At 33.3% G+C, this 15,250-nt stretch overlaps 1 protein-coding gene across 1 annotated transcript; it reads left to right on the forward strand.

The window, feature by feature from the left end:
- Positions 1-11,880: 11,880 nt before the first annotated feature.
- Positions 11,881-12,852, forward strand: LOC118070352 (uncharacterized). The gene has a single exon (XM_035088904.1). It carries the CDS (start codon positions 11,881-11,883, stop codon positions 12,850-12,852), a length of 972 nt encoding a protein of 323 aa, XP_034944795.1.
- Positions 12,853-15,250: the final 2,398 nt, after the last annotated feature.

Genomic DNA, 15,250 nt, shown 5'->3' on the forward strand with positions numbered 1-15,250 from the left:
ATGTCTTATAGAAATAGTAAAAAATATGATATTTCAATAAGACATTATTTATAGCCAACCACAAAATTTATAACAATTTTGAGTAGTTTCTATGCTACATAGGTGTATTTTCTGCTTTTTTATTACTTTTCCCAAGCCAGTTTTTTATTTTTCTGAAATAGAAAAAAGTTCAATAAAATAATGTCTCATGAAAATGGTGAAAAATATGATATTGCAATAAGACATTATTTGAAGCCAACCACAAAATTAATTACAATTTTGAGTAGTTTCTATTCTACATAAGTGTATTTTCTGCTTTTTTATTACTCTGCAAAGCCAGTTTCTTATTTTTTCTGAAATAGAAAAAAGTTCAATAAAATAATGTCTTATGAAAATAGTGAAAAATATGATATTGCAATAAGACATTATTTGAAGCCAACCACAAAATTTATAACAATTTTGAGTAGTTTCTATGCTACATAGGTGTATTTTCTGCTTTTTTATTACTCTGCCAAGCCAGTTTTTTATTTTCCTGAAATAGAAAAAAGTTCAATAAAATAATGTCTTATAGAAATAGTAAAAAATATGATATTTCAATAAGACATTATTTATAGCCAACCACAAAATTTATAACAATTTTGAGTAGTTTCTATGCTACATAGGTGTATTTTCTGCTTTTTTATTACTTTTCCCAAGCCAGTTTTTTATTTTTCTGAAATAGAAAAAAGTTCAATAAAATAATGTCTTATGAAAATAGTGAAAAATATGATATTGCAATAAGACATTATTTGAAGCCAACCACAAAATTAATTACAATTTTGAGTAGTTTCTATGCTACATAGGTGTATTTTCTGCTTTTTTATTACTTTTCCCAAGCCAGTTTTTTATTTTTCTGAAATAGAAAAAAGTTCAATAAAATAATGTCTTATAGAAATAGTAAAAAATATGATATTGCAATAAGACATTATTTGAAGCCAACCACAAAATTTATAACAATTTTGGATATTTATTATAATTGTTTTTTCTTTCAATCATCTAGAACATCATTTTATCCATGATTCCAAATGAAATCTATTAAAATCGATATGCAACACGCGGGAAACACTTCTTATTTTTTTAATCATATTCTTTTGTTGTTATTATTCGACAAGCACTTATTTTTTATTGATTATTTAATACTTTTCTTTACCAATAATTCCTAAAAAAGTTTATTTAAATCGATATACAACACGCGGGAAACATTTTTCATTATTCAGAACATAGATGTCTCTTGGTTAGGCAAGAGAGAAGGAAATATTACGAGGTTAACGTGAAAGAGAGTGATAACAATACATAACGCAAGAAAGAGGGCACTGTAGGGAGCCCAATGTGATAGAAAGTGACAAAAGACACATTCAGTAAGAGAGAACACATGATAGAGCGCTCGATTAAGTAGAGTGAAACAGCGAGCGAAAAAATCTTGAATAGCAGAAATATCGCTGTTAGGGGCGTGGCTTATTTATAACTCCGTTAATAATTAATAAAAAATTCTCGTTTGACGTTTAATTGGAAGCTCATGATATAAGATAACTACCTATTAAATATGAAATCATAATATGTAGCAATTATAAAGATATTTGCATATAAAGATGCGTTGATGACGTCACACAAAATTTTTCGTGTATAGAGTAGTCGATAGCCTCGGCGCTCATGGGGGAAAGAGCGCGCTAGTGAGAAAGAGAGAGAGAGGAAAAAGGTGAATGTGCACTTGGCGCCGAGTATCTACCGCTACTCTAGATAATTACAAAATATCATTATAAATAATTTTCTTACCTGAAATCATTTTTACTTTTCCATCGAATTGTCGTCCTTTCCACATGTAAGCTACTACACCATCAACACTAACATATAATGTACACCAATTGCTTCATTTAGTACTATGTATTAAGTGTTGGGGTCCACTGTGGAGTACATCCGCATTCCCATTTGAAAACGTAAATGATATTCTCGCTAAATGTGTACATGGCACAAAACATCTTGGCCAAGAAATGATCAATAATTTAAAAACTGCACAAGGTGTTTAATCATTGAAAATCATGTGCGAACGTAGTGTAGTTGATGAAAATTCCTCGTCACATCAATCTCATAATTATATACTGAAAGACAATATAAATTTATTGCGAAGTGAAAATGATACATTACTTGAGATTGTTCAGTCTTTGAATTTGAATATTGAGAATACACTTTTTTTCGCAAGAGCAGTCATAAATAATTATCTCCATACATCAGAATGTTATAAAAATACGCAAACAACTAGTTATACTGTCAAAATAAATACAAGCGATGAAGTAATTTATGGAACAATTGTATGTTTTACGAAAAACGAAGAAAACATAAGCTATGTTGTGAGAATTTTTGATATCGACGATTTAAAAATGTTTCGGCATCGGTAAAGTAACTCGATACTTCTGCATATATTACCTGTAAATGGAACGAATAATATCAGAGTAATTGAAGCAAACAATATTCGATCAATGATTCATGTGATTAGAGTTTTAAATTTCATATGTAAACGTCCAAACAGCTTAAATGAAGTGATGTAACAACTAAGTGTAAATATAATTTGAGGTATTAATTGTAAATATTTTGTAAGAATTGAAAAATTAATTTTTATTGCAATAAAAATCTCATTTTTATGTATAAAAATCGATCCTTCAATGAAATGTAGAATGTCCAAAAATTTTTAAGCCTAATTAGACCTGATCAGATTCAGGAGAAGAGCATGCAAAATTTCATAATAAGTTTTCAGACCTAATCAGATCTGATCAGATTCGAGGAAAAACGTTCAAAATTTAATAAAAAATTCTTCACGCCTAATTAGATCTGATCAGATTCAGAAGGAGAGCATGCAATATTTCATAATAAGTTTTCAGACCTAATCAGATTTGGGGAAAAAACGTAAACTTAATAAAAAATTCTTCAGACCTAATCAGATCTGATCAGATTCGGGGAAAAAAGCCCTATTTTAGAAAAAAAAATTTCCAAATCAAATTAGATCTAATTCGATTGGATCAGATTTAATTAGTCTCATATTTAAGATCTGATCAGATCTGATTGAATCTAAACATATCTGAACTCATTTTTCCCGGGAATATTCAAAAACATGACCAAATTAAAATAAATATAGAAAACTAAAAAGTTTTAAAACTGTTTTTGTGAATGATATGATGAAAAAGTCGGTATGATTCTCTATTCCGTTAAATTATCCATTAATTGAAGGAAATAAACACAGTATGAATAAATGTTATGTATTTGACAAAATTTATTGAGTTTTGAAAACCGTAGAAGCATAAAAGTAGGAACCATCATCATACTAGTAATCAAAACTTCTCGAAAACATCACTCAAAACCTGATGACATATTGTTCAACCGTATCAATGCAGGTAATTAATTTCAGTAAAATGAACTAAAAAATATTTGAAGGAAGAAGCATGTACAAAGTCAGCACATGATTCTATAACAATAATATCTACCGATATTATGTACGGATGGTTTTGTACATTGAGTGACGCTTTGCAGAGCAGAGCAAGTTTAATTTAATTTTAAAAACATGTAAACACTTATTCATTGATAAAGCAATGAAAAATAAATAAAAAATTGATCATGTGAACAGATTGGACATGCTCTTAATATGTTGAAGCACGTGTAAATCAAGAAAAATAAGAACAAGGCATATTAGAGGTTAACATAAACACAACGGATAACCACATGTTTAGATTGATTTTGATATTACTTACCTGTTAACAGCCTTCCTCTTTCGAAAATATCGTCGGCTTGACAATCGTAATTGACGATTATAATTAGCTAATATTGAATCCTTACGATAACGGTAAGAAATGTCTGTACGTATAACCCACTGATAAAAGCAAAGAACGATACAATAACTATTGAATAAGTTACCAAATAGTTCTTAAACTAAGAAATTTTTTTTTTTTTAAGATTTTTATTAGAAATAAATTATTATTGGAAACTAATGCATATAAAACTGTTGAAACAACAATAAGGTTATCACACTAGCCAAATCATGCAATCTGATTTCCAAATGACAATAGTAGTAGCGCTATGAGTAATTAAAATTGTGTCACAGGTAGCTACACCGTGTCAAGATTTCGCGGGTTTTTTTTAAATTTGATTAGTTACAAGAAATATAATAAAATTGTAGTACAAAAGCCCTGAAATAATATTTGTTCATTTTATTTAATATTTAAATATGTTCTAATAAATCATAAATTTCCTCATAAAAAAAGTACAGCAGCATAGATGAGATAAAACATTGCAACGGAAAATAAGGAGGGGAAGAAGAGGAATGTCTCTGGAACACCAACCAATCAAATGTATTTTAAAACTACGAAGTAAATTGAAGACAGAGAACGCTCAACGAATGTATATGTATACATGTATATTTATGTATTTACAAACAGTACTGTTAATTTATTCATGATTTCTCATTAAATAATAATTACTGTTTTTTAAATAATACAAAACGTAAACTTTATTAAACATAAAATGATTTTACATATCTACTCGGCAACAGCTATGCTCCAACTGCCTCACTCCACTATCTCATCCTCTTACATAGGTGTCGCGCGATACAAATTTAGTACCAACTTAACACGCCTCCTTAAATTTGCATCGCGATTTAATTATAAATCATAAATAGTTTATAGAATACATAGTGCTTCCCTGAATTTTTCGAATTTAACAATACCTAAGGATTTGGTGAGAATGTCAGCAACATTTTTCTCCGAATTTACTTTTACAACATCAATAATTTTGTTTATATAACTTTCATTCACAAAATGATAATGCGTTTCAATATATTTTGAATTTTTAGTAAAATTACCATGTTTAGCTATGCTTACTGCACCTGAATTATCTTCATAAATTTTTACCGGTACTGAAACCTTAATACCTAAATCTGACAATATGTCTTTTACAATTTTTAATTCACTCACACACTCTGATAACGCTACATACTCAGCAGATGTAGAGGATTTTGTTACGCTATTCTGTTTCTTGGATTTCCAAAATATTACATTGTTATACATTTTTATTACGTAACCAGTCGTAGATTTTCTGTCAGTTACATCGCCTGCCCAATCGGCATCTACATAACAACTTAGAATATCAGATTCATCATTCTTATAATATGTTAACTTCAAATCTTTGGTCAACAATAAATATTTAAGGACTCTTAATGCATATTTATAATGAGTATTGTCATAGTAGTTCTGGAACCGACTTAGATAGTTCACACTAAAGCTTATGTCAGGTCTTGTACCTGAACTTATATATAATAATGCACCAATCAAATTTCTATATTTAATTTGTTCACTCACTGCTTTCGCAGGTACTAATTTTAAATTTTGCTCCATCGGAGTCGCAAACAACTTACAATTTTCAAGATCATATTTTTTTCCTAATGATACAATATAATTTTTCTGATCCAAAGTCATTTTCCCATGAACATAGTCATAATCGATATTGATACCTAAATAAGTTTTAATATAGCCTAAGTCTTTCATTTGAAATCTTTTCATTAACAATTTTTTAATATTATTTAACTTTTCTACATCTTTGCAACAAATTAGTAAATCATCGACAAACAAAATTAAGTATATATTATGATCCTCCTCTTTTAAAACATACAAACAGTTATCATTTTCACTTCTCTTGAAGTTTAAGTATCTCAAATATTCATCAAAACACTCATACCACGCTCTCGGGCTTTCTCTAAGACCGTACAGTGCCTTATCTAGTTTTAATACTCTATCAGTTCCATCCTCGAAACCTTGAGGTTGCTTTACATACACTTCAGATTTAACTTTGCCGTTTAAAAAGGCTGTTTCAACATCCATTTGTATTATAATTAAGTTATTACTACAACAGTATGACAATAAAATTTTTAACGTTTGCATTCTCGCGACAGGTGAATAAATATCATCAATCAGTTCATTTTGCTGAAAACCCCTTACAACCAATCTTGCTTTATATACATCATCAGCTTTTATAGTATACACCCATTTAAGATCTAATATTTTTTTGTCATTCGGTTTTTCGACATATATCCAAGTTTTGTTTTTATTTAAACACTCTATTTCTTTATTCATCGCCTCTTTCCATCTTTCAGGACTTTTACTACTCATCGCTTCGGTATAGGAAATAGGATTACTTGCGTCTACATAATTTACATAGATGATATTATTACAAACAAAATCGTTTTCATTAAGGCTAGCCGGTTTTTTTCTTTCTCTCATTGAACGTCTTAGCTCCATATTTTCATTATTACTACAATCATTTGAACTTTGATTACCATTTCGATTTTCGTTTTCATTTTCATTACAATTATCATTTAGACGAATCTTAGAAAAGCTTTCATTATTGTCTACTGACTCAAGACCAATACACGGTGTGCCCTCTTCAATTATATCAACATGTCTAGCAACAATTATTTTATTATTTATCAAGACTCTGTACCCCACTTTTTCATAACCTAGCAAAATACCAAGATTTGCTTTCTTATCCCATTTTGATTGTCTTTTATGTTCAGGTATTCTTACGAAAACCCTACTACCATACAGTTTTAAATATTCTACGCTCGGTTTTACTCCAAACATTATTTCATAAGGAGTTTTATTTTTGACAATTGTATTTGTTATAATTCTATTTTTTAAATAAGTCGCTGTTTTAACAATTTCCGGCCAATAACGTCTATGTACCCTTGCTTCTGCTAACAAACATCTAGACATATCCATTATGTCCCTATTATATTTCTCTGCGGTTCCATTCAGTTCATGCACATATGGTGGACAAGTTTCTATTTCAATTCCTTTTTCGCATGCAAACTTAAACACTTCATTATTTATATACTCTTTACCATTATCACAACGCAATTTCTTTATCTTTTTACCAGTCATATTTTCAATTAGATTTACATACTTGACAAAACAGTTATAAACTTCACTCTTAGATTTTATTACATGAACCTGAGCCGCTTTACTAAAGTCATCAATAAAAGTTAAAAAATATCGTTCTCCATTCAATCCAGGAGTATTATGAGGACCATTCAGATCTGTATGAACAATTTCTAGTATGTCATTAGCCTTAGTTCTTTCATTTTTAAATGGTAAATTATGCATTTTATTCTCTAAACATATACCACACTTAAAATAATCAGACTCTAGCTCTCTAGGTAGACCCTTTAATACTTGTTTATCACACATAGTTTTTAAATAATTAAAATTTACATGACCTAGTGTTCTATGATATTTTTCTTTTTCAGTCATATTATTTTCAGTTGTCACATTTGCTTCAGGTTTTACAATTTTGCTAGTCATACGGAATACATTATTTACTTTGAATGCTACTGCAATCACATTTCCCGTTGGATTATAAATTTTGCAAGTATTTCCTTTCGATACAATTTTGTTTTTACAAGTAACTTTACCATAACTAATTAAATTTTTATCCATTTCTTTTACAAAAAATACATTTGACATTTTATTTCTTATTATTTGACCAAAAACATTGAACTCATGTATTATGTTCCCTATTTTAGTAGCTTTTAATATACGGCCATCAGCAATTTTTACATTTACAGGTGTTTTAGGAACAATTGATTCATAAAAATATTCATCATTATTAACAATGTGGTCAGAACATCCACTATCGAGTAGCCATTCTACTTTATCATCGCAACCATTTACTATAGATTCATGTGATTCAATCTCAGTACAGAAACTACTTGAGCTGCCATCTTCCGTTCGCTGATAGTAGCCTTGCTGCCAACCGCCACCACGACGATGTTGACTGGAACCCCGACTGCCTCGACCGTTGCCACGATACTGCCAATTTTGTTGTCGCCCGCCTCCTTGCTGATGCATGCCACCCCTGGGTTTCCATGAATTGCTGCCCGGCTTCGTATTTGGGCATTGGGCTTTGAAATGTCCATATTTCCCACACTTGAAACAATTTTGATCTTGTTTTTTCTCAGTCTTGAATACACTTGCACCATTCTTGTCATTGTCTTCTTTTTCTTTTTGTTCAACTATTTTAATTTTGCTTTTCACATATTCGACTGTTTGATCACTTTCTTTCAGAACATCAACTAGGTCCCCAACATAGCTCAACGAACTTGGGAGCATTTTGATCATGTAACTTAATTTTTCTTTTTCCGAGACTGTAGCACCAGCACTCTTTAACTCATTAATTAACTTTTCAAATTCAGTAAAAAATGTAGCTGTATCTTCAAAATCTTTTAATCTAAGTCTTTCCAATTTGTTTCTTACACATATTTGAAGAGCAGTCGATTGTTTCAAATACATCTCATCAAATTTCCTCATAATGTCATAAGCCGTTTCCATGTCTTTAATAAATTGTAGCTGATCATTTGAAATTCCACTGTATATTATATTTATTGCTTTCAGATTCATTTCGTTCCAATCTTCCTCCTTGTCCGTCACTAAACGTCTTCTATTTGCAACATCTGCACATTTCTTCATTTTCAGGATCATTGTAATTCTTTTCTTCCAACATTCATAGTCTTTTCCATCAAAAATAGGAGTTTTTATTTCGTCTGACATTTTTGCTCACAAAACTAGTACCTTTTCAAAAAAAATTTTTAACTGAAAAATTTTTCCGCGAATTTCTATTCCGCAAAATGGAGACTTCAACCGTCACTTTTCCTTTTGCCTTCCTTAGCTTGACTCAACAACCAAATTATTCACTCAATTCTTGATTTTATCGAACCACCTGACTGCTACCATGTTAATTTATTCATGATTTCTCATTAAATAATAATTACTGTTTTTTAAATAATACAAAACGTAAACTTTATTAAACATAAAATGATTTTACATATCTACTCGGCAACAGCTATGCTCCAACTGCCTCACTCCACTATCTCATCCTCTTACATAGGTGTCGCGCGATACAAATTTAGTACCAACTTAACAAGTACATTTTCAAATATTCATTAATAATTGTTATAAACGAATTTAATCGAAAAAAGTAAATAATGTTGAAATATAAATTTTGACACAGAATGGAACGGTTGTAGATAAATATATATCATTTTTCAATGACAAACCGACAGGTACGTGTAAGATTGGTGGGCGTGTCTCTCCGTGTAGTGTCTTGTCTCTCTCTAGTGTGTGATGCGCGTACAACGTCCGTGTTTCACGTCAAGCTTGCAATAATCAGTATTACGTCTTCATTGTTTTATTAAAATTAATAATTAGGAAAAAAAATTCATGCGCATATAAATCATATTTTTTCGTAATTAGTTTTTATTCTTAAAGAAACTGTGAATGAATTACATATATACCTTAAAAACATGTAGACATAAAGTATTCATATTCATTAAATTTTAGAAGGATTATTATTGAAAAGCCAAATCAGCGTGAAATAACATAAAATACAAATTGCAGAACGTTATTATGTAAAACATAATAGTACACCTACCTACTCATTATTTCCTACCTACTTTAATAATTTTTCAAGCATAATTCAAAGATAACGACTGTTAAGTATCTTTTATTCTTGTGCAGACTTTATGTTTGCTTTTTAGAAGAATATAAAAATTGTATGAATTATCAATAGTCATTCATGTAATTAATTTTAAATACTATAATTACTTCATTTGCTATTAATATGTGAATTCATTTTTAATGACAATTAAATGTTGTTCTACTTTATTTACTAAATAAATTATTCTGGGCATAGCCTGAAATAAAATGTGTTTATCCGTATACAATACTCTGAGAGCTATAAAAAAAGCAGTCATGCTGAACAATTTAAAAATTCCTTGTCATTCTTATTATTGAAATATGCATTAATAAACAACTTATTACCCTTTTACTAAGTTTTTTTTATTTATTCACTGTTTATTTTTAAAAGTCATACATGTTTCTCTTTTCATAAAGCAAAAGACACCTTATTTGCACTCATGCTCATTGAGCTCCCTGAAATATTGAATGATGTTAAAGGATTTTCTGTGATGGGAGGAAATTGAAGAAATAGAAAAAATTTTATCTAAGGTGTGTAAGCATCTAATAAATTTTTTAAATTTACATAAATACTATATGATAGCAGATAGTGTGAAAAAGAAGTGGAAGATTTAAATTATATATTTTGGAGATGTAAAAGATTCGATGTTCAGAGGCGTACGTTCTTAATAGAATTAAAAAGATTTGGATTTTTACCGCCATATAACATTGATTCATTTATAAAAGACCTTAGAATGACAGTAATAAAAAATTTTTGCAAGTTTCTCCGTAGTGCCGAGCTTCATATTTAGTTACGTAAAGTAGAGAAGATAGTGGCAGCGTGAGGAAAACAGCATTCCGAGCCATCGCAAATTAAAATAATAATAGCATATAAAACATAAGATGCAGGCTTGGGTACGGAGGGTGAAGATAAAGCTTGCCGGCGAAGCGCCGGAACTCGCTGCCGATTGTTGTGTATCTCTTTTTCTACTAACATGAGGCTTTCTTACTTCTACTCATACTTTTTTATGTGCAACACATGCGCAGGAAGATGGAATGGATAAGACTGCGACAGAAGACATAACGCTCTTTGTCCCTTGTCTTAGGCCCCCTGAGTAATTTTGATACGCACTGTCGTAAAAATCAATAATCATTCCATGCCTTTCAGAGACCATTGCTGCGCCACCTGTCGAGGATGGAAAAAATACGATTCTGTGAATGATCAACCAAAATTTTTCTCGCAAAACTATTTTTTTTTATTCGTTTTTTTATTACAAAATTTTTTTTTAATATTCTGAACAATAGTATGTACATCGGAAAACTTATCTTTAAAACATATCTTCATCTTCATTTTTAATTATGATGAAATAATTAATTGAATTATATTGTTGTTTTCCGATGTGAAGAATAAAATAAGCTTTCGATTGAGTCCTAACTTAAGGCTGGGCTGAAGTCAGAAAGGCGACTGATTCCCCCTATCCAAATATATGGGTTCGGGAAATTTCTAATTTCTTCGTCAATTTACGATTATTTCTATAAAATTAGGTACCAAATTACAGAAAAATTAATGCCGGACTGACGTAAATAACAATTTTTTGTATATAGTGAATATTTTTATTAAAAAAATTAGAAAGAATAATGAAAAAATTATGAATTGATTTGCCGCGCTTAAATTTCAAGATGGCGGCCACATCATTCAAATGAAAAATCACTAATTATTTCATTTTTATACGTTTTTCGCCCAAAATTCGTGTTTGCGTCAGTTCTTGCTACCTATCTGAATGTCAAAAAAATCAATTCATAGTATAAAATTGAATAATTTAGAAATAATTAGAAATCTTGTATTCCAGATGATATTCTCCGGAAAATTAGTTTGAAAAAATTCTGATAGGTGACAGCATTATGCTCGCAGATGTGGGGGTTTCAGACTCCCTACCTGGTCGACCAACCGACGCTGGCGCAAGTAGTTTGCCCAGGCGTCGCCAGCGGAAGCAAGCGTTGATGCCTCGTTCCGAAGCGGTTGTGGATTCTCAAGCGTGATCTTCAACCCACCACACGTGTGGCCAACACAGTCATTTTTATAATTCTTAATTTATATTTTTACAATTACCAAAGTTAATTAATAAACTATTATTATTAAATGTGACTTATTATTATTATTAGTGGTTGAGTAACCCCTATTCCCACATTGGTGACCCCGACGTGATATCTCTTTGTCACGATTGACTGTTACTACGCAGTTCGTTCTTTGTTCCTTGTGCCTCACACTGAGTGTCTTTGTGTGTGCAAAAACTATTTTCGGTCGGTGTTAAACTGTTAAGTGAACTGTGTGATAAACTCATAGACGTTTTTACGCCATACATTCTTTCGTTCGGTTATGGTAGTGGATCATTCGCCAGTTCGTAGCCCACCTGCATCTGATACCAGTTTCACTATGCCACTTACGTCACCAGATAACCAAGCTGCTTCGTCAGGCTCTGGCCAGCAGTCAGGTGATCACAATGCTGGTGAAGTGTCAGCGATTCAGAACTGCAAACTTCCAACGTTTTGGAAGGACAACCCAGAGATGTGGTTCCTTCAAGCTGAATCAGTGTTTCAATCATTTAACGTCCGAGCTGATAACGCGAAATATCATTTGATCGTCAGCAACCTCACCTCTGATGCAGTGTTGGCTGTTACGGACATCATCAAGACACCGCCTGCTACAGACAAATATAATTACCTCAAGACGCAGCTTATTAATCGCCTAGCAGACTCTGCTGATAAGCAGCTACACAAAGTTTTGGCTGAACTTGAGTTGGGTGGCAGAAAACCCTCAGAGCTGCTGAGGCTTATGCGGTCCATGGTTGGCGCACAAGCCCCGGAAAATGTTTTAAGAGTTCGCTGGTTAGCACTACTTCCTCCAACTGTTCAAAAACTATTACGTGTCTTTCAAGCCACATCTTCACTTGATGAGCTCGCTACTGGTGCTGATACTTTAATGGAAAGTGGTGATTCACCTCAGTTCGTCATGGCTGCTGCTACTCATTCCAGTTATTCTCCAACAGCTCCACAAGCCTCAAGTTCTTTGGATGACGCTATTCTAACAGAGCTTAGAGGAATGAGAAAATCTTTAGATAACTTAGCTCTTCAACAAAAGGAAGTGTGCAACAAATTAAACAAGCTGCATCCTAGTGATGATCGTAGTAGATCCCGTTCTCGCGGGCGTTCTACAACCAGGGAACCACACGTTTCTCCAGCAGGACATTGTTACTATCATCATAATTACGGCAATCGCGCGCGACGCTGCGTTCAACCCTGTACATTCAAGCCTGCTGCTACCCAATCACTTTTGTTTGAGGGAAACTAGCAAGGCTGTCGTCCGTAGCAGCGGTGGGCGACAGCGAGATCAACAACAATCAGCCTCTTAAAGAATACCGCCTCTTTGTCTGTGATAAACGTAGCAACCTAGTGTTCCTGGTAGACTCCGGTTCTATGCTATCTATCATTCCGCGTTCCTGGATTCGTCACAAGCTAGAAGTGACTGATTACAAACTATTTGCTGCTAACAATTCCATCATCAATACTTACGGCAATCATCTTTACTCTTTACAGCTTGGCCTTCGTCGTGATTTTAAACGGTCATTCGTCGTTGCTGATACGAATCATGCTATCATAGGTGCTGATTTTTTAGCTTACTTTGGACTGCTCATCGATCTACAAGCTCAATGTCTCATTGACAAAACCACCAGACTCACCACGCGAGGTTACATTGCTGAAGTATCAATCTACAATATTTCAACCATAGCTTCATCTCAAGATTCTTTTTCCAACAACATTGAACCACGTTACAGGCTACTTTTGCAAAAATTTATCGACATTACTGTGCCTAAACCATTTCCAGTTATTCGCGAATCAACTAAAGTTCGTCATCATATTGTCACTTTTGGACCTCCTGTATCAGAACGTCCTCGACGTCTCACAGGGGAAAAATACGCAGCAGCTAAAGCTGACTTTGATCTTCTGCTTCAACATGGTAGTATCAGAGTTTCAAGCAGTGACTGGTCCAGTCCTATTCACATGGTGACCAAGAAACTCGGTGGCTGGCGTTCGACAGGTGATTATCGCCGCCTCAATAAACAAACAGTACCGGATAGTTATCCAATCCCATTGATTGACGACTTACTGCATCGCTGTCATGGCTGTTCAATATTTTCGACCATTGACCTAGTCAAGGCGTACTATCAGATCCCGGTAGCTGAAGAAGACATTCCTAAGACAGCTGTCACAACACCATTTGGCATGTTTGAGTTTTGTGTTATGCCTCCAGGTCTCAGAAATGCTACACAAACCTTTCAACGACACATGGACAATCTTCTTCGTAACGTCGAGTTTGCCTCTTGCTTCATAGATGACCTAATTGTTTTTTCTAAATCTCCAGAAGAGCACATACAGCATCTCGAAGCCATTTTCAAGATTTTGCGGGAAAATAATCTGGTTATTAATCCCAGCAAATGTTCATTTGGCAAGAAAGAAGTCCTCTATCTTGGCTATCGTCTGACCAAAGACGGATTCACAGCCCCATCAGAGAAAATAGAGGCAGTTCTCAACTTTCCAACTCCTGAAACAATCTCTGACCTTCGACGTTTCCTGGGCATGCTTAATTATTATCGTCGCTGCATTCCAAAAGCTTCTACTATTCAAGCACCTCTTAATGAGCTTTTAAAAAATGCTAAAAAGCGTGACAAAACAAAAATCAATTGGACACCTGAACTTAAAGCTGCCCTGGAACAGTGCAAGTCCAGCATTTCTTCTGCTGTTGTCACGACATTTTTATCACCATCAGCATCCATTGCTTTATCTACAGATGCCTCTGACCATGCTATTGGAGCTTCCTTGGAACAACTCGAAGATGGTATCTGGAAACCACTTGGATTTTACTCTAGGAAGTTAAGCTCTGCAGAGACCCGCTACAGTACCTATGACAGAGAGCTTCTTGCTATCTTTTCCAGCATTAAATTTTTTCGTCACATCCTGGAAGGTCGACCATTCATCGTCAAGACTGATCATCGTCCATTAGTTCATGCTTTTGCTCAAAAGTTGGAAAAAGCTTCTCCTCGACAGCTCAACCAACTTAGCTTTATCTCTGAGTTCACTACTGAGATTGTGTATGTCAAGGGGGAACACAATGTTGTAGCTGATGCTCTGTCTAGAGTAAATGTTATCAATATGCCTACTGCCTTGGATCTTCAAACTATTCAAGATGCTCAACAAGCTGACCAGGAACTTCAAGATTTGTTAAGAGACAATCGATCTCTCCAGCTTCAACTCCTCAATTATCAAGGCCATCAGATCTATTGTGATACTTCTACAGGTTGGATTCGCCCTTATCTTCCAGAATCTCTTCGTAAACAAGCTTTTGACATTATTCACAGTCCAGCTCATTCCAGTGGTCGCTCTACAGCGCGTCAACTAAAAGAAAAATTTGTCTGGCCTCGCATTAAAAAGGATGTTCTCCTATGGAGTAGAGAATGCATTCCTTGTCAACGCTCTAAAGTTCAAAGACACAATCGAATTGGCTCACAACACATCGACGTTCCAGACAATCGTTTTGATCATGTCCATTTAGACATCATAGAACTTCCAAAAGTCAACGGTCTTCGTTATTGTCTGACAATGATTGACCGTTTTTCTCGCTGGCCAGTTGCAGTGCCTTTAGCTAACATCGAAGCTGACACAATTGCTACTGCGTTCTTCAATCATTGGGT

The sequence above is a fragment of the Chelonus insularis genome, unplaced genomic scaffold (genome assembly GCF_013357705.1).
Source record: "Chelonus insularis isolate UGA/USDA-ARS -01 unplaced genomic scaffold, ASM1335770v1 contig_56_pilon, whole genome shotgun sequence".
Taxonomy (NCBI): domain Eukaryota; kingdom Metazoa; phylum Arthropoda; class Insecta; order Hymenoptera; family Braconidae; genus Chelonus; species Chelonus insularis.

What these genes read in the sequence shown, in the direction of transcription:
- LOC118070352 (XM_035088904.1), top strand. Translation starts at nt 11,881, where the DNA reads ATGGTAGTGGATCATTCGCCAGTTCGTAGCCCACCTGCATCTGATACC.